Raw genomic sequence first — 27,702 nt, 5'->3', positions numbered from 1 at the left:
GGATAACGTAAAAGCTGTTTTTGATAAAAATAATTTGATAAAAAAATAGTGTAATATATCTTAACGAATTTATGTACAGAATATGTAGTTAATACTGTATAAAAATAAACTGTCATATAAACTGCAATATAGCCTGATTTATGACTCCTTGATGTAATGACTTGAAATGATTGTTTACTAAAAATAAGTGGTTGATGTGTGAAAATTTATTTCCTTTCATTTTTGGATACTTGCAATATTATGTTTTTATTTGTTCTCAAAACTTGTCTTGTGCTTTCAAGTGATTGCATTTGCATTTCAGTGTCATTTTAACCATATTACTTTCTTTGTATTTTACCTACTCCATTTAGCATTTTTGTAACTTAATGTAGTTAAAAAATGGGGATTTAAGTTTTTAAAAACATCTGGTTTCTTTTTTTACATTATTTATCTCAAAATTTTAATTAGAAATTACAACTATTGCGGATTTACATTGTGTTGTTTATTGTACAGTTACAATTTTATACTTTTATGTACCAGCGGGCCAAAAATCAACTACCTACAGAAAAAAATTTATAATTTTTTTATTATTAAAATATTATAATTTTTTCTTTCAGATTTAACTTAAATACAGACAAGAATCATTTTGTAAAATACAATCTCCAAGAAATAATAAAAATAGTCACATTTTACTTGGAAAGTCAGAGGAGTGTTTCTGAAACATAAAATTTTGAAAGTTTTACAAAACTAGAAAATCACCTTTTGATGCAACCATCCATGCAATGGTTGGAAATTTAAACAAACTGGATCAGTGGGAGATGCCAGAAGATCAGGAAGACCAAGATCTTACAGAAATAATAAAAATATTGAATCTGAAAGGAACAATGTATTGGAGTATATCACAGTATCAACATGAAAACGCTCTACTCAGTTGGGTATTAATCAAATATCATTGCACAAAATATTGTACAAGGATTTAAAAATGTTTCCTTAGAAAATCCAAGTAGCCTATAAGATGGACTCAAACAATTACACAACGCCTTGAACGCTACTGGCAGTTAATTAACACTGATGATTCCTTCTTGCCTAATTTGTGGGTGAGTGACAAAGCCCATTTCCACATTATCGGCTATGTCAACAAACAAAATGCCCATTTTGGGGTACTGCCAATCCCAAAGTTATACATGAACATCCTTTACAGCAACAAAAGTTACAGTGTTCTTTCTCAACAAAGAATCATCAGGCTGTATTTTTTTAAGAAAATGGTATCAGTGACAGTGAATAGCAGTTGATATGCTTGAGGAATTTTTCATTCCAGATCTTAGAGATGACATCAAAGAGACCTGGTTCTAGCAAGATATGGAGCCATGCCTGACACAGCAGAGTCGCATAGGAGTTCCTTAGGTCAAAATCTTGAAATCGAATAATTTGATGAAATTTAGATTTTCTAAAGCTTAAAAACAATGTTTGAGTCGAAATAGCAGCAATACCGGAAGAAATTTTGGTTTTAGCTATGCAAAATGTGTTAAAAAGAGAGATTTTTTTACACTTCAGAGAGGTCAGCATTTAAAAGATGTTTTCAAAGCAATTCAATAAATCATGTTTTCACTGAAATTTGATTTAAAGATAAAAAGATTAGTTTTGACGTAATTTGTAATGTTTCATTAAAAAAAAAGTTGAGAAGTTACTTTTGGCCCATCCTGAATTTTGCATTTACTGTAATACATTAAAAAAAAACCACACAAACACATGTAAAAATAATATGTAAACATGCTTACATGTAAAAATATTTTTAAATAATTATAGAAATCTTCCTCTCTGAACATAGTTAAATACATAAGTTGTTTAATAACCCAAGCATCTAGTAAAGAAATTTGAAACTGATAAGACAGTGGATAATACAAAAAGAGTTGCGACTTTGTCTATGCATGTAAAGGAAGGTATTACCTTTTTAAAACTGAAATTTTCCTTCTTGTGTAAGTAAAAATATATTGACTAAATTTGTAGTGCATGCCATTGGTAAAGGTTATAATTACAAAAAGAATTATAAATTGTTTTACAATTGTAAGCATTTAAATTTGGGATCTATGTATTTATATTAGTTGCCATAACCACAGCAGTTGTAAGCAATCTAATATGATTAGCAAGTTTCTTCCAAAAATGATGTAGCCACCTTTAAGAATAACAAACACCCCATGTCAGGATTACTAGGGAAAATGAGAAGTGAAGAGTTTTTCTGTTGCTTTTACTAAGCTAAGTATTCATTAAATATTTTGAAAAGCAATATGGCGAAAATAGTATTAACAAAATTATTACTTTTTCATAAATAATAAGATTTTAGATTTGGAATGCTCAGAATTATTCTGCTTTGAATAAGCAAAGTAGTTTTTAGAAAAGAGATATCATAAGGCTAAAACCTGGTGCGTATGAGGTGTAGTAGGGTCTAGACTGTGTAATCCCTGGGCTGTGAGTCTTAAATCTTAAGAAATATAACAATTTTATGAAGATCAGAGTATGTAAGTAGCTGGGTATGAAAGTACCTTTCTTCCATTAAAGTATAACTTGCATGTGGTTTATTTATGTTATGAGAAGAATTTCATAAATTCTGTTTAGTATGAATATGTAGGAATTCATTGTTGATTGACCATCAGTCATTACTATTTAGGGATTTATATCTTTGACCACTTTGAAAAACTGAAAATGCCACATTTAAGTGAAAAAATTACCTTGAATGTTATTGTTAAAGAAGGTGTACATGTCCTAATCCTTGAAGAGTTCACTCCCAAAATATGTTAAGAGCAAGAACTAAAAGATGAATGAAAACTTGAACCATGCTTACCAGTCAGTCAGGTGTCACATTATCACACAAGTTGAATGGGAAATGAGATTACAGCTAAAATCTCAAGAACCTTTTACAATATTTGGGAACAAAACCACTTGGCAGATGAAAGACACTAGTCATGTTTAACAAAGGAAGCTTAGTTGATGTATTTGTATTATGATTTTGATGCTTAGCATTTGTTAAATAAAATTATTGGAAAATATAATATATGCTGAATTGAAAATGTTACTCATGAAAGTAATTTACTATATACATATAAGACTAATAAGTAAGTAACTTACTATAAGACTAATTTTAACTGAATTGTTTAACTACCAGATACTGTTAGCTCATATACCTATTAACCGAGGAACTACTTATTCACAGTCATTGTCAGTATTTCAGACAGAGCAATAACATGGTGAAACTGAAAAAGCATTCTACAGTAGTAAAGTTTGATTTGATCAATGTAGAATAAAATGAATTGCTTAAACATATAAGGTGTAAATGCAGAAAATAACAATTTATAATTTTATTTGGAAAAGTAATTATACAACTAGGTATTTATTGTTAGAACTATGAAATTAAGCATATAAAAATTATTAAGATTGTTTTGGGTAGCTTAATTTCTATTTATTTTATTTTTTGCGATTAGCTATTATCCATTTGGTCTTGTAAAAACTCACCATAGAATTTAACTGTTTCGTTAAGATAAAAGTACATTGATTACATTAACATTTATTCTATATTTATAAAATTTCAAAAAACTTATGTCTATAATAGTTTTTTAACAAAATGCAAAAAGTAATAAGTATAGTAAATGTTAATGTAAAATACTTACTGTTTGTAGTACACAATACAGTTTATTATACAATTGTTAGTTCAATTGTTTTTCGCTAGATGGCACTTCATTCAAAATTAAAATGTGAACACATACAGCAAACAAAACAATTCACTGTACTTCTTGATATGAATGTTAGGGCCAAAAAACAGGTTTTTTATTTGTATTTTCAGCCCTTTTTTTGTTTTATTATGCACTGTTAACTATAATGCACTTAAACTAATGCTTTCATGAAAATTACAGCTCCATTTAAGTATACATCAAATATTAAGCTAATTATTTTGAAATTTATTGTGTAATAAACATTACTTTAAAAATTATAACAGTAATAATACAGTTTAAAAAAACGCCAAAAGAATTATCTTAATATTTAAAGTAAAAAAAGTAGTAAAACATATTTTAAATAGCTTTGGTAAACATAATTTCAGTAAAACTGTATATGCTGTGATCTAATGTAGAAGTAAAAATGTGAGCACATACAGCAAACAAACAAACATACCATGCTTCTTGGTATAAGGGATATATATGATGACTGTGATTAATGAAAAACTGTTTTGAAAATATGTGATGAAGTATATATATATATATATATATATATACATATATATCTATGACTAGGTGGTGTTGGGTAGGTATTTCTACTGTTTCTTTGCATAATTGAATTTACTTTATTATTAATTCATACACCATTTTAAAAATATTGATTGACTGGTTTATTATATATCGAAGAGCTGTAACGATGATGCTTATTATTCTTTTTTATAAGAGGTTTAAAACATGGAATTTTTCTATTTCTTGATCAATCTTTTTCTGTTTGTAGAGTCAAAACTCTGCTGCTACTTCTGGTTCTATTAGTACTACTACTAGCATCACTACCACCACCACCACTACTACTACATCTACTTACAGTAATGGAAACATTTCTCCTCCATCTGAAGTTACTGAAGTAGAAGTTAGAGTCGATCCAATGTTATTTTTCTGTGATGATGTTAGCGATGATGCTGATCATTCTGCCTCTGCTGAAGTATCTTCAGAGACTCAGAATGAAGAAAAATTACAAAATAATAAAGAAAAACCAAAGACGTAAGTAACTGAATAAATTCATTCATAATTATTTATACATTGTACTTTTCAGCGTCTTATTTCTTTCTTAGTATTTTTTCATTTCATTGTGTAATGTTCATGAAATGTAAAATATATATTTATGATTTAACTTTTCCATTGTTGATCTGTCAAGATTTGATTTAATTTTTTAAGTTTAATTAATAATATCAGCAATCTTACATAAAATAAATTATATCAATTTTTTTATGGTACTAAGTTGCATATTATACCTTATTTTCATATTATCTTTCAGATAATTACTGCCAGAATTGAAATTTTTATTGAAAAATAAAGTTAGAAAATTATGACATAATTGTAACATGTCTCTGAATTACTAAGTTAGACTTCTAAAAAAATAAAGTTATTACTGTGTGTTGGCGGTTTGACATAGATGATGTTGAGAGGCAGATAAATATAAAATCTCTTATAAATACAATTTATTTATTACTTTAAAAACGTATAAAATAAAATAAATAATAGTGGTTATATTAATAATAATAATAAATGTATAGAACATACAAAGTAGTAATTCAAATAAAAAGACAAAATCAATTTAACAACAATTAATTCATTACAAGCAATTTATAGTCCAGTTTATTAACAACTTTATAATGACTAATAGAAAATAATATTGCATTAACAAGATAACATTAGAAAAGTCTAAAGTTCATATAATTCACTTTCTGCAAGAATTATTACTTTTACTATTTATAAAAGAACTATTACCCTCACTTTATGATTGAATAGAATATTGTTGCTTTCATTACTGTTTACCAAAAAACTTGCCAAACAACTTGATGTATTCAACCACTGTCCACAATGGAACACCTGTGATACACTCTTCAGTCATTGTTACCACATGCTTACTGTTATTGTTGTTATTATGACTGCACCAAACATGGCCTCGCAAATCTACTGACCTTGTCCACTGGTCCCCGCAGTATTTATACCTCCTGACCTGTAGAAGCAGTACCAGACTCATCGTTTTAATTGTTGAAGCGTATAATTTTTACTATCTGCACCATTACGTTTTTCCAGTCTGTTAATCCTTCTGGTTAAACAGGAGCTTTTGGAGTAGCCATTGTGCATATTACAAAGAAAAAAATATTAAACAGACCCTACCTAACATAAATACTAACATATTTAATATTATAGTTCTGATCATTCTTGCATATATTTTCCCCCACTATAAGAGCAAGATAAATTATGGTATTAGTGCATATTAATGCAAAACTTTGTTCATTTGGTCACAAATTAACTTAATATATTTACAAGCTCACAAGCTGAAGAGTTCAACTTCAGTAATAATTTTTTTAAATTTTATGGCTTTTATCAGGACTGTCAGTTAATTTATTATTTAAAGCTATAAACTTTTGAAACTTGAACTTAATCAGTTTTGGTTTGAATTGTTCTTTCAGAAGCATAAAGTTTAAAATAATTTTAATGCTGAGCTAGACAAAAATGTAACAAAAGTTAAATTCATTTATCCTAAATTTGATTTTTTGCCATTCTGTTATTTATCATTTATTTAACTTTTTCATATGCAAATTTTTACAAAAATATGTGTTCTTCCAAGAACAAGATTTTTTTGTAGAGAAACAGTTATCATTTTTCTAAATTTATTTCATGTGTACTGTAACATGGTAGCAAAACTGAATGCATTTTATGAAGGTTTTGAAAACAATCATCCATATCTACTGACTGACACTGACTGGAACTGACATAGGATTACTTGATATTTTGAAAAAGATTGATTTTACAAAGAGGAATAAACTAAAAGAGATGTAATTGGCAATATCATACATTGCTAACAGATAGAACTACACAAATTATATTAGACTGCTAAACTTAATTAATACTGCAGTGCTTTTTCAGCAACTAACTTAAAAATTAATATATGCGGATTGCTCCTTGTGAATCACAAAAGCTCAAATGAACATACATGGATGTGCTTCTGATGAAGTAAAGAACATCTAAAATTATTACTGAAGTTGAGCTTTTCAGCTCATAAGCTTATAATTATATTAAGTTACTTTGTGACCAAATGAACAAAGTTTTGCATTAGTATGCACTAACACTGAATATGTCTGCAAATTAATTTATCTTAATTTTAATTTTTAGTATCATAATTTATTGTTGTCTCCATGTGTATGAATCTCCACATTTTCCTTCTGCTTTATATTCACAATTTTCTGAACCTGTTGCATCTTTCTAGCAATTATGTCGTTTTTATATCTCCTAATCTACAATTTAGATTTATAAATTCTCTCTCCTAGCTTTCTAGTTTTCTTCTTCCTTATTATTTTCTTCTCTGTTCGCTGTCTAAATAAATTAAATATTTTTTGTTTTAAAACTGAGTTTTAAAACTAAGTAATGTGAGTTTAACATTTTATGGTTGTAAATTAATGTAAGATTGTGTCAGTCTCAAAATATCAAGTACCAGGAAACATTCTGCTCTTTCTTTCATCTAATTTATTTTTATCAAAAGTAAATTTAATACTTATTACTCATCTTCCTCTTATACCTGTTCTTAAAAAAATCCTAAGAATTCATATGACAATTGAATTAACTAGAAATGAGGCAATTTTTATATATGTGTGATAAAAATTTGTCATGTTACTGTGAAAAGTTTTATGTCATTGATATACTTTTTTCAAATTTATCATTTAAAATTAGTAAAATTAATATAATTTTAATGCTTTAATTTAACAATAATTATTAAAACTTTTTTGAATAAGATTGGGTAATAGAGGTCTTTCAGTAAATTTAAGTAGTGTAAAACTATATCACTGGCACAAAATTATTAAATTCAGTTAACATGTGAAGTAAAACTAGTTTCTTATGCAGATTGCCACATTGTTACTATTAGTAGTAAAAGGAATTAATTGTTACATTTTTTATGTTAATTTGTTATCCTTTTTATGCGTGCATGGTTTTATTTTAGATCTGTTTGGTTTTTACATGTTGAGTATGCATGAAAATAATTTTAGTTATAATTTACAGTACTGTTTGTTGCAATTCCGTATTAGCAAGATTCCCCATCTACACAAACTATTCTTTAGTATTTAAAAAGATATATTTTTACTAGTTTTATGCTTATGGTGCTCTTTTGTTTTTTTTGTTTTTTTCATTTTATGTTATCAGAATGTTAAAAAATTGTAAATAACTTTTTCAAGAGTTATAAAATATCTTTAAATTTTCAAATGTGTTTGAATGTTGCTTTCTCCATTAATGATTTGTCTTCCATGATTGCAATCCTCTTAAGTAGTTCTTCAGTTTCATAGAAAGCAGAAAGCTCTAGATGATAGGTGGTTAGAAAAATGTCATTTGAAATATTCTTGGGGTCTTGTAGTTTGGCAAGTTAATTGCTGATGACTTGCCCGAACTGCTGAGTGTTGTCATGAAGGAGCACACTGGCAGACAATTTGTATTATAATTCTAAATTCCTGGTGCTTTCAGTTAAGAATTTCACAATATGTGTCAGCATTTATTGTGTCTTGCGAGCTTACTTCCAAATTAAAAAAAAAAGAAAATTTAATTTGAAAAGCTCATTGTAGAATCAATATAAAATAAAAGCTCAATCACAAAACAATTCAAATTAAGGGGGGAACAACGAAAAAATGTACTAGGGCTATGTAGTCTGATCACATGTATATTATTGAAATTAAAAAAATTATTAACATTAACAATACGAAAAATAATTTTTTAACATAAATTGAACATATTAAGCATATCAAAATTATTTTGAATCATAATATGGAATCATAGAAAACACATTTCCACACTACTCGTCTGTCATATTTAAAAATAATATAAAATTAAGTAATTAACATTAACAATACAAGAAAATATTTTTTTTTTAACATTAGTTAAACATATTATTTATATCAGAATTATATGGAATCATAGAAAACACATTTCCACACTACTAGTCTGTCATATTTAAAAAATATATAAACTAACGTAATTAACGTTAACAATACAAGAAGATAATTTTTTCTTAACATTAGTTAAACATATTATTTATATAAGAGTTATATGGAATCATATTATTAATTTTTCTCTTCATATACATAAGGATACTTTCCTGCACATATAAAAATAATGATGACCTCGCATCAAATACACCTATTTACCTGTCTCATCGAACAAAGAACACATCATCACTTCCGTGCGATCCAACTCAAAACACGTCTCCACTCCATGACTGCTAAATTCACACCCGCCCTGAAACAAAGAATGTCAGTCTGGCTTCCCCCGCCAGACGCTCGTTCATATTTTATGCACATACACACTTTTTTCTGAGAAAGTATACGCACTCACCAGTCCATGATGACATCACCATCTGACTATCCAGACCATGTCATACATCAAAAAACAAAGTTATGTAAAACAATTTCTTATCAAACTAATTACGTTTATTTAACTATTAAAATAATATAATACTATTGCCTATTCTCTGTTTTTAATATCAGCTAAGCCAAATGAATATTAACTACTTTCGAAAATATTGAAACTTTTTTCTTTATGACATAATATATATATCGTTCGTAACCAAAAAAATTTAGAATGGTTACAGTCTTTACTATAAACTAAATAAAAATGGACATTTTTAATCTCAGAAAATTACCCTCTAGGCATTTTAGGTATGAGGATATGCATAAACTTATAAATTCAGATAGGGAATAAAAGCAATATCATTTTGTAGATTGCTATTCGCTTTTCATTTGAAACCTCTTTCCATATGGTTTACTTTTCATTTATTATACAGGAAACCCAAGCATTGTTGCTTGCTATATTGTATCTAAGAAATTCCATCGCCTTCCTCTTTTGTTTTAATCGAAAATCAGTAGGACAGTGCTCATGCACTTGCCTTTGATTTTTTAAAAAAATGCATTGAATAGTACAAATTTTTTATGTCTGCAATGAATAATGTTAATTTCATAGAGTATGGTACTCCAGATATGTGGAAATATTACATGGATGTCATCAGATGTATGATGCTGATCCTAGTTGACATACTCATTGATATGATGCGGTAAATTGTCTCTAATAACAGCTTAAAACCCAGTTTGTACATCATCATGGGTTCTCCCTCCCTGCATTAAATTTTCATCACCATTATCACACTGTTGATTCAGTGTTTTAATTTCTCAAATGAATTTTCAATCATTGTGTATTTTTTCCATTAAAAAACTGAATAACAGATCTTACCTCAAATCCTATGGGATTTTAAATTTTACTGTACATTTTAAAAAGGTAAAAAGGCACAGAAACAACATAAAAATTTCTATTTGATGAAATTCACATGGAGTTTCTGACTCTTGTTAACATTGACTTGGCCAAGATTATTGACCTGTGTGGTAGTGAAGCATGAATAGGTGCTAATTTTTCATATACTTTTATTTAAGCAAGAAATTATGATGAAGTGAAGACGTAATTTAAAAAAATAAAAAGCTAAGCATTGCATTTAATATTTTCTATATGTTTATACATGATTGCGCACCAGTAACATTTTCAAAGTTTAATGTTAAATCTATAACTATAGCTCAAAAAAAAAAATGCTAGCAATATTTTCTGTGTCAATAAAAATGTTATTGTAGGGTCAAGATAACAAAAACGGAGACAAAAATAGAGAATAGTGAATGAATTGGATACATTATCTCTCCCCTGTCTAAACTGGTCATTTTCAATCCAGGTAAATAACTGTTTACAGTATAGTTACATTAAAGATAAAATTAAATAAAAAGACCTTAAATAATAATTTTTCTTAAAATAAGATGTTAGTATATCAATCAAAATTACTTTCATTATTGTTATTAGTAAATAAAAATTATTATTTCAAAATAGAATTATACTTATTTTTTGTATATATATTTTTATAAAATATTTTTTTTAGATTAGAAATTAATGTTTTTAGTTATTTAGTTTTGCAGTCATAAATATTTGTATGAAGATTCAAAGAAAGAATATTGACTAATTTCTGTAACTCTTGGAATCATATTTTTTATATACATGTCAGTTAACTGTAATCTGACACATAAAGCAATCAATAACTTTTGTACTAGAAGATTTTTTTAAATGAAGATTAATAATAAGATGGATAATTTAAAATAGCCAATCTGATTGATGGACATGTAAGTAAACATCTTCAAATTGTATTCCAGATTGTTAGCGAAATGTAATAATAATTTAAGTGCTAATTGTAAAATACTATTGTTTTTTTCTTATCTCTTCATTTCTATTCTTTTATGTTTTTGTCTCATGTGAAAATTAACATAATTGAAAGATAGAAGAACCTCTATATTATAGAAGCAGTCAACATATTGGTTTGATTTTACTAGCTGGTCTTTGTTCAGTTATAAGCTAAGTTCTTGTGAAAATTACTTTCATTATTATCTTATCTTATCTTATCTTATCTTTCATCTGAAATGTTCTGGTGTTCACATCCTGGACAGATTTCTTGACATTTTCCATTCAATACAAATTCTCTTTCTCATATGTAACTGTAATTGGGCAAATCCTCTTATTACTTTTGAAATTAAGTAAGTAGATTAGAGTCAAAATCATTTAAATGTAAAAACATTTATTTTAACCATGAAACATGATGTCGTAACATCATTTTATCGTAACTTGATAAAAATATGTATTACGTAGTTAGTGTTCCTGATACTGAATATATTATTTGTGGAGCTGTAAGTAAGATAAATATCACATAAGCAGGTCTAGAAATATTTTGTTCTCAGTGAAATATATTGCCTGTATTTCTGCTTCAAGGAAAAGATGAGGCTGCATTGAAAATTAAGACTCAAATTAAGGAGTAAATTATTAATTTTATCATTTTTTTAATGTGAAAATTCAAATATAGCAATCTACATTTTAATGTATATATTTGTTTCTAAGAAAATTTGTTAAGCAAAAACATTTAGAATTAAAAGAAATTCTTTAAACTTTTTTTTAAAGAGATTGTTTTGTTAGTAAACTTTTTTTTAATTGTCTTTAAAATCAAAATTAAATTTTAAGATATATATTAAATTAATCTTTCAACAATTCTTGTAGCCAAATATGTACATCATTGTTATTGGACAATATACAAATTCAAGTAACATTTTAGGTCATTTAGTCAATGATTCCAACATTTTGGGCAAAAGTTTAATAAAACTGTTCTGTCTAATTTACAACTGATTTTTCTATATTAACTTGACTTGTTTTGAAGTTTCAATTAAAATTGGATTTCTGTTGTTTTCTGTTTACTTATTTACATAAATTTTCTCAAAATTAAATTCTCTATAGATTTTTATTTGTTTATTGACAATTTAACTCCGATAATTTACAACAGATCCTTAAAAAGGTAGGTGGTGCACAAAAATCAGTTAACCTTGTACAACAAAACCTTTTGTCCAATATGGATGTCTGAATATGCCCTAGAAATAAAAAAAAATATTGTTTTAAAAGCTTCTTTTTTTAATTATATTTTCATTTTACTTTAGTAAAAATCAGAATTAACTCCATGTCAGTAGATTTATTACAATGATTCATCACTGATATCACAAATCAATTAAAGTAAAGACAAAGTGGGCTAATGAGGCAATGAGTTAAAAAAATTCCTCCTACAATCAAACTCAAAATTACCTACATTAATCTTAATATTTTTCTATTCACAAAACTTAATATTGAGCTCTTCTTGAGAATGTACATTTGACCAATTAACTCAGTATTGATGGTTAATCTAGCAAGTAAGTTGTTGCAACATGTGCTTTACCTACCATTATTTACAAACTCCTAAATTTTTTTATTTGTCTGATCATAGATTGAGAACTCTGTTTTTGTATATTTATTTTTACTGTTATACTTTTAAATAAATTTTAGTTGTTATTGACTTCTATGATCATTTTTTTTTAAAGTGCCATAACCATAACTGTTGTAGCAACATGAAATGAGTTACAACTCACTCCTGAAAATGACTTACCCAGTTTCCAGAATTACTTACATGACAGACTTGTGTCGGAAAGTAAGAAAACTGTTGTCTTCTTCACAAGAGTTTCAAAATGAACTTGGTGGTGATAAAATGCATGCATATTTTTTGTTTAGGATTTCATGACATATTGTTACTTACCAGTTATCAAGCCCATTAAATGCATATTGAATTTACTCCTACAAGTGAGACCTTCATTACATTTACTACAGGGACATTTGTATAGTGAACTTCATTATTATTAAAAAAAGTGCATTGCTTTTTCTGAAAAAAAAAAATTTTTTTAATTTTTAATGAATATTTTCATCATTATGCAATTAACCTTCTGCTCAGTATTCTTCCCATTGCACAGGTCTTCTTCAACACATTTTCTGCTTCCACTTTGAGTAGCAGTTTTCTGGATGTTCTACAAATTTTCTTTCATGGAGTCTATATTGTCTCAAATTTCTGCCCTTTTAATAGCAGTTTTAATTTTGGAAATAAAAAAAGTCAGCAAAAGCTAGGTTGGGTAATTTTAGTGGGTGAGGGATGACATTGAGCAAATAAATGTTTTGTGAAACACGTGTGAATTAGCAGCGATTGTCTGGCTCATTGTCATGAGTTGTTTAGCTAAAATCCAGGTCTCTTCTCTCACACATATTTGTGGAAACACCGGATGATTTCTAGGTAGTAGTGGCAGTCAACTGTCCTACAGAAATTCTTAATGAACAGTATTTTTGTCAACATTATCTTTTGTTTTCAACAACTTTTGCAAGCCTTTATGGTATTTGTGAAAAATTTCCAACTCAGTCTTTGTTTCCACTCATGACTCATAGCTGCTTATGACTGAGTCTTTGTTTCTATACTCCCAGGACTCATTGCTGGTTATTATCATTGACAAGAAGGTTTCATCATCATTTGCATGATTCCTAATGATATGCTACACTTTTTCTATTTTTGTATCAATAGTGTCAGAATGAACTTGGCAGTAATACAATGCATTCCAAATTTTTCACTCATATTTTTTTGAAATGGAGATTTTAGTGAGACTGGGATTTCAGTGAAATGTTTGACCAACAATGTCGATAGTCTGTGTTCAACGTGTCTGTTAATGACAATACCTTTCTGGACAAGCATTGTCATTGTCTTCATTAGATTCTTGACCACTTCTAAAATTCTTGAACTGCACATACCATTGCGTGTGGCTGAGAGTCCTTAACTTAATACAAATTTTCACTGCAACTCATATGTTCATGTAAGTTGCTTATTGCAAAAATAGCTGAAGACACTAAACAGCACTTAACTTTTAATGTATACTATGTAAAAATTAATCTTTGTTGACGCAAATGAGTGGTGAGTATTGTTCATTAGTTTCTATGCTATGCTGTGATAGCAGTCATGCATCTCAAAATTTTTATAACACTACACCAAAAAGGTTTAGTTATGTTTTTAACACCTCATGCATTGTCTCAACTCAGTGTAGGAAGCCACTAGTAAAATCCAAGACCATAGAATTAAACTACGCCTAATAGTTTAAAAAAAGGTGGAAATAGTTAATTCATGTTCATTACATTCCTCTTTGAGGCTAATTTGGTTAATTCAGATGAGGGCATTTGTGTTAATTTATGAGGATGTAAATATAAAAGATTGAGGTCAATTTTTTCTTTTTCTGTACAATTAAACATTTTGTAGGTGTTCAGACATCAGCATGTCTACAAAACTTCCAGTTATTTCAAAGTAAATGTATCTGTCATCATTGTTATCAGATTATTAATAGGTATCAGGAAACCCAGATTAACTTAAAAATAAACCTAAGCAATCTATTAGTCATGCTTCCACATTATTGAACCATGCACAGTCTGCTTACAAACTGTGAAGGAATGCTATTTGCCTTTCAGAGTACATTACTTATTGAGGTAAATGATATTACATTTGAGGTTAATTCACAAATAAAATTTACTTAACTTTCTTATAGCCAAATTTTTCAACTGTACAACTGAAAAATTTCATATTCCTGAATTGATGTGTTCTAAATAGCTACAATATTTGTGTGATTGAGTTTCATTTTAAATGTTTTTTTTCCTATTTTCACTGTTTTATTCTACATTATTATAATTTGTGTTTTTGATTTGCATTTCCCCTCTTCTTCAATTGCTTATTATTAATTTATATTATGTAAACTCGATTTTGCATAATGTTACAACCAGCGTATCAAATTTTATCTTACCTGAAGTGTGATTGTTGTGTTTTTAATTAATTACTTTCATTATTTGGTGACAATATTTACCAAGCTCAGATCACATCATGCTCAGTGTTGTTATCTTCCACTGTTAAATAATCTTTTAATTTCACTTTCTATAACAACTTCATAAAACACAAGACTGTGGTCTGCCTCCTAATTTTGAATGTTTGTCATCAGTAGAGTTGATTCTGAAGAGGACAGATGAATTAAAAATTGGTATCCTCATCAGTTTTATTACAAGCAAGAAGTAACTTACTCAGATTTGTTAAAAGATACATGTATAAATTCATAATAAACAATACATATACTAGGGTGGCCCAAGATTAATCAAATCCAGAGCAAGTCAAGAACACATGAACTGTAAGGAAAAATTATACAAGTAAACGAATGACAATAACCTACTTATGTGGGTTCTTCAGTTTTTACAGGTACTGCTGGAAATGTTGACCACCATGGTCCAGGCACAGTTTGGCCCAATGAATCACGTTCAGTGCAAATTGGTGTGACTTGTGCTGTTGGATGTTGGTGATGGTGTTTACATATATTCTGTTCTAGTGCATCAAGAGTTCATGGATTGTTCTGGTAAACCTTGCCCTTCAGGTTGTCTCACAAATAAAAATCATAACTGGATAGATCAGGCGGTGGAGGCCATTAATCTGTCAAGCCAATCCTGTCTGGTATGAAAACCAGTGCACTGCTTCCAAGGAAATGTGTGCTGTCGCATCATCTTGCTGGTAACATGTGAAATGCATTCATCTGGCATCAGTTGCTCTACAAAGAGTTGGAAGATGTCAGCAATGTAATGTATTGAGTTCACTGTGTCTGAAAATAAAGGGTCCAATGATTCTCATCCCTGACACAAGCGCACTACAACGCAATCTTTACATCATGCACCAGTAGCTCCAATAAGTCATGAATAAGAGGTTTGGATCAAGTAAACTACTTTAGATTTCCTGCAGTAGCTATGTGCAACAGTGTACTTGTTTGTCATGGTCTTTAGTCTTTAACTGTTGTAAAGCCATGATCTCATATGGCTTTAGGTTCAGGTCCTTTAGGATTTACTAGCATGTTGTTCCCAAAACTCCCACCTGCTGCAACAGATGCCTTGTGGACTTAGTAGAGCTCTGCGACATCTTTTGACAAATATCTTCCTTCTGTGTCTTGGTCCTTTTCACAGATGAGTGTTGATGCTTCTTATCAAGCATGGATCCAGTTCACTCAAACTTCCTTATGAGCTTATGTATGGATGACTTGGCAGGTGGAACACTGTTGAACACTACACGGAATTTTTCTTGTACTCCTTTGATCGAGTTGCCCTGTGCTTAATATTACTTGACGATGAATATTATGGCATCCTTCATCAGCGGCATATTCATATGTGTTCACTGGTGGTTGGTTTTATTTCAATTACGTTTCCTTCTCAGCTACAGGTTGTGTTTCCCCCTCCTGTGCTTTTCTCTTCTCGCTCTTCAAGTCAATGTGCAGCACAGCTTGCTGTGTGGCATTCGAAATGCTATTGGTTGTTGCTACATTGATGAATACACTAATACTTTTTCAGTTTGGTTTATCTTGGGCCACCTGTTATAAATGAATATATTTAAAAGGAAGAAATTGTTTCATAAAAATCTTCTGCTAAAGGAGGGAGATTTGAGTTTTGAAAATCTTCAAGTAGCATTGTGTAAGAGAAAAATGTTTAATTTTATCTGTACGTAATTTGTGAATGTCTCATATATTAACCACAATTTTTGTGTTACAAACAATTTAAGTAATGCATTTTCACTTTTTGTCTTTTATCTTTTGTCATAAATATTAATCGATTTTAAAGAAGAGTGTATAAATTCACTCCTAATGTTAATAGAGCATATAAAAATATTATATAGATGTTATTAGTGATAAAATGTATATTATACCTATATTGATGATTTATTTATTACTAGTTCTTTCTTTTTTAGTGAAATTAGTAATAAGCCTACATTTTCAACAGTACATCAGCCTCACCAATTAAAAGAGACCAAACCTTACCAGTGTACAGTACCAAGCTGTCCTCGAGGATTTAATACAGAAATTGGACTTCAGAATCATTTGTGGGGACATTCTGCACTTGCTAGGAAAGTCCTTACCACCTCTGACCTCAATACCAGAAGGTAAATTTATCCTCTTTTTGTACTTTTTGTTTCTTAAATTTTTCTTCAGTGCAATATTTGTCTTTCTAATTGTTTGTATATCTTTATGTTGTTCATTGAAAACTGAAATTTCATTTCACATTTTCTGTAAATTGGATTGATTATTATAGATTTCATAATTTCTTTGAGTTATTTTAAAATTTTGCATATATTTTTATACTACTGAATTTTTTATGTCAATTTCTGTCACTTAAGTTTCTTTTCATAAAGAAATTGAGTGATTAATACTATAATAGCTGTAATTTATGCTTAATAATTTTCTTCTAGTGTAAGGAAAATTACCTTATTATGTTGAAGCAACTAAGTGAATTTATGTTGGACAGCATGAATTATGTGTTCTGTATAAAAATATGAATGCCTAATTCTTCTAAAGACTGCTGTTATATATTGCAAAAATTCTAAACTGAGTTTTATATGTTTGTATAAAACACATTGTCTCTTTGCTGTTCTACTGTTCATTAATGTCATACAATGTTACTCCAATGAATATGACTAATGTAGCTAAATAGATAATATAATGCTAAAAATAACTTAATACCTTTTAGTTACACCTTAGTTTCTCACATGTCAAGATTGTGTTATCATGTAATATATATTGCCTGTCTTACAAAAATATTTCATTTAAAAAAAGAAAAGTTATTTCATTTAATTGTCATACCATTTGATACACAGAAATTAAAAATTGTTATGGACAAAAATTAATATTACTGAAGTAAGTGAACTTCAGTAATGAGTTAACTATGAACTCAGGGTAAAAGACAATGGAAAAGTAACTGTAAAACAAACAGCAAAGCAAAAACACTTACAACTTAATTATTATTCATTTGTCATGTTAAGATAATGACATCATGACGTCATCAGATAAAGAGCAGATCAGTTTGTTAGTAAATTTGATAACATTGTTAAAAAAAGATCCCCTCTAGTTAAGATAATACTCATTTCCGTTTGTTCTTCAGCTGGTTTCTGTTTTTAATTATGCTTTCACAGAACATCATTGTTAGGTTACTTCATGGATTTTTCATATCATGTAATACTCCTATTTCACTTAACTAATTGCCGTGTAATTGTACATCACCTTTTCCTTAATTGTGTATATTATGTGATATAGTGATGGAATTATAAGTTACAAGAATTGGATGTAGCTGATATTAACAAGCTTGATATTTGTGAATTTTATGAAACTTGTTAGTTTTTTGCTGAGTCTTTAAAATGATTTTAAGTGACTGATCAACTTTGACAGGCTCCTGTTGAGCTATTTTCTGTTTATGTATATGGCATATAGTTTCTTACCGGTTTTAAATATTCTTAATTTACTTTTTAACAAATTTTTTAAGTGCTATATTTTTCACCCATGTCAACTTTACTTTTTCTTCAGTTTTTGTGAATCTTTTTTCACCTTTTTCTAGAAATAATAGTCTCTGTGGTTGTTTACTCCATAAAAAAAACTCTTTTTGCTAATCAGATTGTAGTTTTTCTATTATACTGCAGAAGTAATATTTTAATCAAAGTAAAATGTTAGTTATTTTTATTTGGATTTAAATACCTGGATTATTGGTATATTTTGTTAAGTGGATTCTAATTAATTGCTCAGTTAGGATAGATGCTATGAGACAAGGCAGACAAACTTGTCTATAATAATTATGGTACCAGCTTTTTAAGAAAAGGAAGTGAAAAAAGATTATTTTTTGACATGACCACACTTATAAGTGAAAGTGGTGGTCATGTCATGTATGTGGTGGTATCCTATAATTGAGTTATTCCAAACTTCTTTGATTCTCAACACCCTTGATGAATCCAGATTTTCCCAAGGTTCCCTACATCAAATTCTAATAAATATAATTTGCAAAATAGCCACCAATATTTTACAAGAATTATGTAAAAAAAAATGAAACATTTTAGATCACAAAAAATGTAATTGAATAAATTCTACTAATTCTACTAATTACTGGGATGGTTGAGCCTGTTAATCTCTGCACATTTTCTCAAATCATGGAATTAAGTTGGACATAGCCATCCTCATTTCCTTCGCCACATTAATTTTTGCTCAATACTTAGATTTTATCACAGCTGCTGTCCAAAATCAAGCTTCACGCAAATAAGTCACAAATGGAATTCTCTGAGCCTTACCACTTAGGAGTGAATATTCGTCTTTTACTGATATCCAAAATTTTATTTTTAGTGTAATGTCACAGAACGGACAGTTGTCACAGATTGTCTGATTGAAGTGATGGATTCAGATTGAATTGATGGACAATTGTCAAGCAGTAAATTTAGATGGATCATTGGCATTAAATGGATCTTGAATCCATGCTAATGATTTATTACTATATTTATCAGTATTATCATTTTGAAAATGTATTTTTCAAACCAGGTGATGAGGTTGATAATTGTTTTTTTAAAATGGATTTCATACCTCGAAAGAAATCAACTCTATTGGAGGTCAAACACTGTAGCAACTTTCCTTGCCTTCATCTTCATTCATTTTCTTTTTTCATAGCATTAGTTTTCTTATAAAAGTTAAAATTTTCTCAATCAACTTTAGAAGGTGCATGTTGCTTTTCTGCAAGAAGAGATTCAGAGCATCCAAAAATATCACATAAACATGCTAGAATTACCAACAAATTTTCGTATACAAAAGGTTCGGTATTCTAGTGTTTCTCCTCTTTAAGAAAATAATAAATTTCTTGTCACAGATCAAATGTATGAGACAGTATATTACTATGAGAAAGACATCATGAAGTGTTATATTACAACAAAGACATGTCTTCGGATCACATGCGAATCAGAAGTTGCTAAAAAGGGTTCAGTCAATTAGATTTTATCTTGAGAAATTTGGCAAAAGCAATTTTTCTTTTTGAAATCTACTTTTATCATGCTGACATTTAGGCTACAAATGCTCATTTATCCTACTTTTTAATTTTTCTCACAGAAAAGTAAAATCAATTTCCACCGACTTACGCCCCTTTAAAAGATATTAACTGAGCTCTTTTAGAATAAAAGTATGGCAAAAGCTGTAATTTATAATGTATATTACAGGAGTAAATTAGTAAAATTAAACATTAATTAATAAACCAATAATGTAAATAAATTTTTATTTTAATATTCTAGAGCACTTGATTTAAATTACATTATGTTTGCTGTTAACAGATAGCTAATATAACAGTAGAATTAATAAAATTAGTATATAATGTAAAGTACTTAGCATATTACTGTTCACTGTAAATCACTAAAATAAATGTGTGAAACATTTCAGAAAATAGTAATAGACTTAATAAAAAAATAATTTAAATTATAATGAAATACTAGTATTGTAAAAATGTTCACTCTTTGACACAATCTTCATTATCTGCATTCAGTTCTTCACCAACACCCCAGTGAAGTATCTCTTTATAAAATTGTCTGTGTTCTGGAATGTAATTCATGCACTTTTGAATAACATTAAGTTTTGCTTGAATAAGAATTTTGTTAGAATATATTTTACTCTGATAAAACTGAATTGTAGGCATATGTTTATGTTTCACAAGAAAAATCTGGTAATGAAAGAGTTAATAAAGTTGTGAGCCACAATTATTCCTTTCTTTTCTCAATCATAGTTGAATTGTTTAAATTTACTAATACTGAACATAACTTTCTGTTCTTTTGGAACTTTTCTACCAAATGTCTCAAGAGAAATTCATTTGTTTTTATAATACAGTTTCCACAAAATTTTTAAAATTTCTCCCACAGAGTAAAACTGATAATGTTTTTTTAAAAATCATTTTGATAATGTGGAAATTTCTGTCACAGGGCAGATGTGAGTGGCCACAAACATGAATAACGTTCAGTTTTTTGTTTAAATTTTCTGAATCTGTTAATGCCAAAAGAAAACTGGACAAGACATGGTTTTTATGATATACTCGTATAAAGCCATTATTGTTACAAATGGAACTCAGAATAACTGTTTATTGTATTCTGTAAGTACCCTTAAGGAAATGTATACACTCATTTATCCCCTTTTTGGCTTCACCCTGGTGGTACATATAAAAGCGTGCACTGTTTTGTTTTACATCATGAATTCAAGCTCACTGTAAGCTGACGGAAATAATATCTCTTGTACATGAATGCATAGTAAAGAGATGTTCATCATATAATCAATAGCGTAAGTACTCCATCAGCTATTTGACCCTTCTGCATCTTTCACTAAATTTTGTTTATAAAGTTCTATATGTCTAATATTCTCTTTCCTCTTTTTTAACTCAGGACTACCTCTGTCACTTGAATTATCATGAGAATCCATTATTTATTAAAATCCAAAAAAGTAGTGAACGCAAAACCTTGTCTGTTGAACATACAAAATAAGATAGCAATACTAGCAACCAGCAACAGTAACTAAATGGTTTGCATCAGCTCCACTATATATTACATCTTATGACTGAATTGAAAATGGAAATGAAATTTACTAGAATCATAAAATATTTTGTGGCACCCCAATGAGAAAATCACAACTCCCCAGGGTGTCGAGTTACACACTTCAGGAACCACTGCTATAATTTTAAAATCACCAAAGATTGGACTTTTTAAAAATTATCCAATTGTAAAAAGGAAAGTAGTTTTGGATGATCTGGAATTTCCTTTGGGTATTCTACAGATATTCTGTGTGTACAAAAGTGAATGGATGTCTGTTTACCAGTTCTTTTAACTGATTTTAATTTTTTTTAAGGAATATGAAATGCTTTGAACTGAAAGTTTTTTTTTCAGTAACATATAAAAGGTAAAGTAATTTTTGTCAAAATAAACATTTTGTAAATTATAAAAATCTTTTGTATGGTTTTTGAGAAATTACGCTTAATAAATTTGTAGAGTAATGGCTGCGTAGCTCATATAAAATTAACTTTTGCGTTTAGGTTACGCTGGTATATATTGACTTTAGTTATAAATCAATGGTTTTCAGTACAGTAAATCACATTGGTTGCATATTGGGCCAATTACTACTAGGTAGAACTTCCACAGCTCTGATAAGAGACTTAAAAAGTAGTAAATTCCATTTTGGTAGGGACATAACTTCAAGTTAATTTTTTAATTATTAAAAATATTTTGAAATCTGTAGCATTACATTGTTTTTTTATTTTTACATAATTTTAATAATTTTTGTTTTCACACGAGCACTTTGGTAGTTCTTTGCTAATTTTTTAGGTAATTTTTACACACATTTATAGTGATTAAAATATTAAATGTTTTAAATAGCAGAGAGAAATTAAGTATGTTCTTTCAGTTGTATTTGATTGTAATCACTCATAATTGTTTTATAAATGTGTTTAGTGTGTTGAATTACTTGCCACAAGTTATTTTACTTTCAAGTATGAGGTTCCACATTTTCAAAGAAACACAGAATTTAGGAAAGATTCAGATATTATTTTCTGAATTCCAGAGAACTTTCACTGCTGTTTTTGAAAAATTTCAGTTGTTTTTCTAGTTGGCATAAAATACCATTTTTACTTTGTATCAAATACTTGTTTTATATTTTTATCATAAATCAGCAAATAGATTACCAACAAATTTATTAAAATAGATTTTATTGCTGATAGAAGCTTGGGTATAAGAATATAATATGGAAATTTAATTTTTAACCCTTCATGTTATTCAAGTAGCTTAAATAGATTCAAAACTTTTTGTAAATGTTGTGAATTAAATTTGCCCTTTTACTCTGTATAATGTTTTTCAGGAACAAATATCATCATCAGGTCTGAATATATTAGTCCATTAATGTTAATGATGGTGATATTAATACATGTAATAGACAAACTTGTGAAATACGAGATTGTACACGTAGCTGGCAGTAGATGTTTTGTTTGGACATGCTGTTTGGTAGTCCCTACAAGATTAACACTACTACATCAGTAGTCATCTCCCATATAATCATGTTTCAGTATGATTTATATTTATTTGCAATTTTTATTTTTAACATTTTGCCTTCCATCACTCCAATTTATAGTAATGGACTGATACATTCACAACTCATGATGGTGACATATTCTGAAACATCTTTAAGAATTAATCATAATCTCTGTTTTCTTTCATTATTAGATAGAAAAAAATAAGTTGTTAAAAAAGAAAGATGGGTTTAAGTCAAGATGTTTTTTTTTAGTTGTTGAATTTTGTTGTACAAGAATAATTCTAACACATGTTGTTTGTTTTTGGATGGATAAATATCCTGATTCACCATGAAGCTTAAATTGGGAGCAGTCCTTAAAAAAAAAAAGTAAATGAGAAAAAATGTTTTCATCCCAAATTGTCTAGTATTGAATAGAAAATTGATGATATCTTAAATTTTATCTTTGTTACTGGAGAAAGTATTTTCCTTTTTTTTTAAACATTGCTTTACTTACATAAGTCAACATTATATTTTTATTGGTTTGTGATTAATATAATATTATTTAATAAATCTGTTTATTGGTTTAATTCGTTGAGTTATTGTATTAGATATAATGTATTTGTTAAAATAGTAATTTATGATTAATGACACTATGTATGATGCAGTGAAAAAAAAATACTTAACTCTTTGAACAGTAAATAAAAGTTTCTGTCACACTAATCCTTCTTCATTTTACTTAAATTTATTCTCATAAATATTAATGAAGAATAATGAAATTCAAAAACATTTTTGAAATATATGATTTGTTAAATCTTATACCACTAAATTTCAAAATTGTAATTTGTTCAGGTGTAGTACTAGGAAATTATCGTCATTAGCTGCTAATAATACATCAGAACCAGATTCACCAGCTGATAATTCAGATACTCCTACTCAGAATTATATGTGTCCAATGTGTGGTAAAAAAATATCAACTAAAGGTAACCTTAAAGTTCATCTTGAAACACATCGTCCTAAAGGAAAATATGGCTGTGACATTTGTGGAAGAATGTAAGTTAAAAGTTAAGTGCATTATACATGAAACTGTTTTATTTTTACTGTGTATTGTTTTATCTGTTTATTTATTATAAATTAGTTTACATACATGTACATATGGCAAATGAAATATAAAAAAATCTCTTCCTTTAAAAACTGTCACTAATAAGCTACCCACATCCTAATTTATGCCATGTGAATAAAAAAAATGGATTAATTTTAAAGAGAAAAATCAGTTAACCATAAAAGTCATTCAAAATTCATCAAGTATTTCTTAACAAAGTAATTATAATAAAAGTTTAAAAACTTTTATCAGAATTATCAATGTTACATTATCACCCCCTTTAGGGTGGGGGCACCCTAGCGGTGGCTAGAGTGCTCCCAGAAAACTTGGTCACCAGGCCATCATACCACTCTACGTCAGAAGCTGCTCCCTCGAGCACTGTACATAGCGTCTTATACCAGTCTGCACTCATATCTGACCCAAGCCGGTTATGTCCGGATGGACTCTCTCAATTTTTGTTCAGATGAATATTACTTTAAGTTTTACTTAGCTTATGTTTACTATTTGTAATGTTAAGTTATAAGTTACAAGTGTTATGTTACAAAATTATTTTAAACCGCCAAGACAGCGTACAATTAAACAATCCTTTATTAAATACGAGGAGTTGTCTTTATTCATCACCTATGAACACATACAGTCCACCTTCGCTCTAAAATCTACCGCAATGCTATTGATCAAGGGCATCCCATCGACGTCACAACAATCAGTATTGTTTAATTTATTAGGGATTTATTGTATATGAACTTGGTCAAATAAATTACTTTTTAACTTATTTTATAAATATCAACTGATATTTAAAAAAAGGTAGAAAATTTAAAAAGGGAAATAGATAGGGTAAACGTGGATATAGTAGGAATTAGTGAGGTTCGGTAGGAAGAGGAAGGCAGCTTTTGGACAGGTGACTTTAGAGTAATTAACTCAGCGTCAAATAATGAGCAGGCAGGATTAGGTTTCGTGATGAACAAGAAGATAGGGAGGAGAGTGGAGTATTTCAAGTCGCATAGCGATAGAATCATTGTAATAAGGATAAAATCAAAACCTAAACCGACAACGATTGTTAACATCTATATGCCTACAAGCGCCCATGATGATGATGAGGTAGAATGTGTATACGAAGAGATTGATGAAGCAATTAAACACGTAAAAGGAGATGAAAATTTAATAATAGTTGGAGATTGGAATGCAAGCATTGGAATAGGCAAGGAAGGAAATATAGTAGGTGAATACGGGCTGGGCAAAAGGAATGAAAGAGGGGACCAACTTATAGAGTTTTGCACGAAGTAAAATTTAGTAATTGCCAACACCCAATTTAAAAATCATAATAGAAGAATATACACTTGGAAAAAGCCAGGCGATACTGCAAGGTATCAGATAGATTATATCATGGTTAAGCAAAGATTTAGAAATCAACTCGTTGACTGCAAAACTTACCGTGGAGGAGACATTGATAGCGACCATAATTTGGTGATAATGAAATGTAGATTGGGGTTTAAAAGCCTGAAGAAAAGGTGTCAGATGAATCGGTGGAATTTAGAGAAGCTTGAGGAAGAGGAGGTAAAGAAGATCTTTGAGGAGGACATTGCAAGAGGTCTGAGTAAAAAAGATAAGGTAGAAAATGTAGAAGAAGATTGGGAGAATATTAAAAAGGAAATTCCTAAATCAGCAGAAGCGAACTTAGGAGGAACAAAGAGAACTGGTAGAAAACCTTGGGTTTCAGACGATATATTGCAGCTGATGGATGAACGTAGAAAATATAAGAATGCTGGTGATGAAAGTAAAAGGAACTATCGACAGTTAAGAAATACTATAAACAGGAAGTTCAAACTAACGAAAGAAGAGTGGATTAAAGAAAAGTGTTCTGAAGTGGAAAGAGAAATGAACATTGGTAAAATAGACGGAGCATACAGGAAAGTTAAGGAAAATTTTGGGGTACATAAATTAAAATCGAATAATGTGTTAAACAAAGATGGTACACCGATTTGTAATACGAAAGGTAAAGTCGGTAGATGGGTGGAATATATTGAAAGGTTATACGGAGGAAATGAATTAGAAAATGGTGTTATAGAGGAAGAAGAGGAAGTTGAGGAGGATGAAATGGGAGAAACGATACTGAGATCTGAATTTAAGAGAGCATTAAAAGATTTAAATGGCAGAAAGGCTCCTGGAATAGACGGAATACCTGTAGAATTACTGCGCAGTGCAGGTGAGGAAGCGATTGATAGATTATACAAACGGGTGTGTAATATTTATGAAAAAGGGGAATTTCTGTCAGACTTCAAAAAAAGTGTTATAGTAATGATACCAAAGAAAGCAGGGCCAGATAAATGTGAAGAATACAGAACAATTAGTTTAACTAGTCATGTATCAAAAATCTTAACTAGAATTCTATACAGAAGAATTGAGAGGAGAGCGGAGGAAGTGTAACCAAAGTGAAACCAAATTGGTCTTCTAGACCAATTTGGTTTCAGGAAAAGTATAGGGACAAGGGAAGCAATTTTAGGCCTCAGATTAATAGTAGAAGGAAGATTAAAGAAAAACAAACCAACATACTTGGCGATTATAGACCTAGAAAAGGCATTCGATAACGTAGACTGGAATAAAATGTTCAGTATTTAAAAAAAATTAGGGTTCAATTACAGAGATAGAAGAACAATTGCTAACATGTACAGGAACCAAACAGCAACAGTAACAATTGAAGAACATAAGAAAGAAGCCGTAATAAGAAAGGGAGTCCGACAAGGATGTTCCCTATCTCCGTTACTTTTTAATCTTTACATGGAACGCAGTTAATGATGTTAAAGAACAATTTAGATTCGGAGTAACAGTACAAGGTGAAAAGATAAAGATGCTACGATTTGCTGATGATATAGTAATTCTAGCCGAGAGTAAAAAGGATTTAGAAGAAACAATGAACGGCATAGATGAAGTCCTACACAAGAACTATCGCATGAAAATAAACAAGAACAAAACAAAATTAATGAAATGTAGTAGAAATAACAAAGATGGACCACTGAATGTGAAAATAGGAGGAGAAAAGATTATAGAGGTAGAAGAATTTTGTTATTTGGGAAGTGGAATTACTAAAGATGGACGAAGCAGGAGCGATATAAAATGCCGAATAGCACAAGCTAAACGAGCCTTCAGTAAGAAATATAATTTGTTTACATCAAAAATGAATTTAAATGTCAGGAAAAGATTTTTGAAAGTGTATGTTTGGAGTGTCGCTTTATATGGAAGTGAAACTTGGACAATCGGAGTATCTGAGAAGAAAAGATTAGAAGCTTTTGAAATGTGGTCCTATAGGAGAATGTTAAAAATCAGATGGGTGGATAAAGTGACAAATGAAGAGGTATTGCGGCAAATAGATGAAGAAAGAAGCATTTGGAAAAATATAGTTAAAAGAAGAGACAGACTTATAGCCCACATACTAAGGCATCCAGGAATAGTCACTTTAATAATGGAAGGACAGGTAGAAGGGAAAAATTGTGTAGGCAGGCCACATTTGGAATATGTAAAATAAATTGTTAGGGATGTAGGATGTAGATGGTATACTGGAATGAAACGACTAGCACTAGATAGGGAATTTTGGAGAGCTGCATCAAACCAGTCAAATGACTGAAGGCAAAAA

General features: G+C 29.3%; 1 protein-coding gene across 2 annotated transcripts in view; it reads left to right on the top strand.

Annotated features, from left to right (window-relative positions):
• LOC142318153 (uncharacterized) overlaps positions 1–27,702 on the top strand; it is a 68,162-nt gene that overhangs the window by 12,548 nt on the left and 27,912 nt on the right. For both annotated transcript variants that reach the window (XR_012754832.1, XM_075354698.1), the window contains exons 3-5: positions 4,462–4,724; positions 16,894–17,085; positions 23,825–24,025. Coding sequence is in view for 1 of the 2 variants with exons in the window: in XM_075354698.1 (XP_075210813.1) it covers positions 4,462–4,724; positions 16,894–17,085; positions 23,825–24,025 (656 nt within the window). In the remaining variant the exon portion in view is untranslated. The remainder of the gene's footprint in view (positions 1–4,461; positions 4,725–16,893; positions 17,086–23,824; positions 24,026–27,702) is intronic.

This window comes from Lycorma delicatula, chromosome 1 (genome assembly GCF_047948215.1).
Source record: "Lycorma delicatula isolate Av1 chromosome 1, ASM4794821v1, whole genome shotgun sequence".
Taxonomy (NCBI): Eukaryota; Metazoa; Arthropoda; class Insecta; order Hemiptera; family Fulgoridae; genus Lycorma; species Lycorma delicatula.
This window is presented reverse-complemented; position numbering and strand designations above follow the sequence as displayed.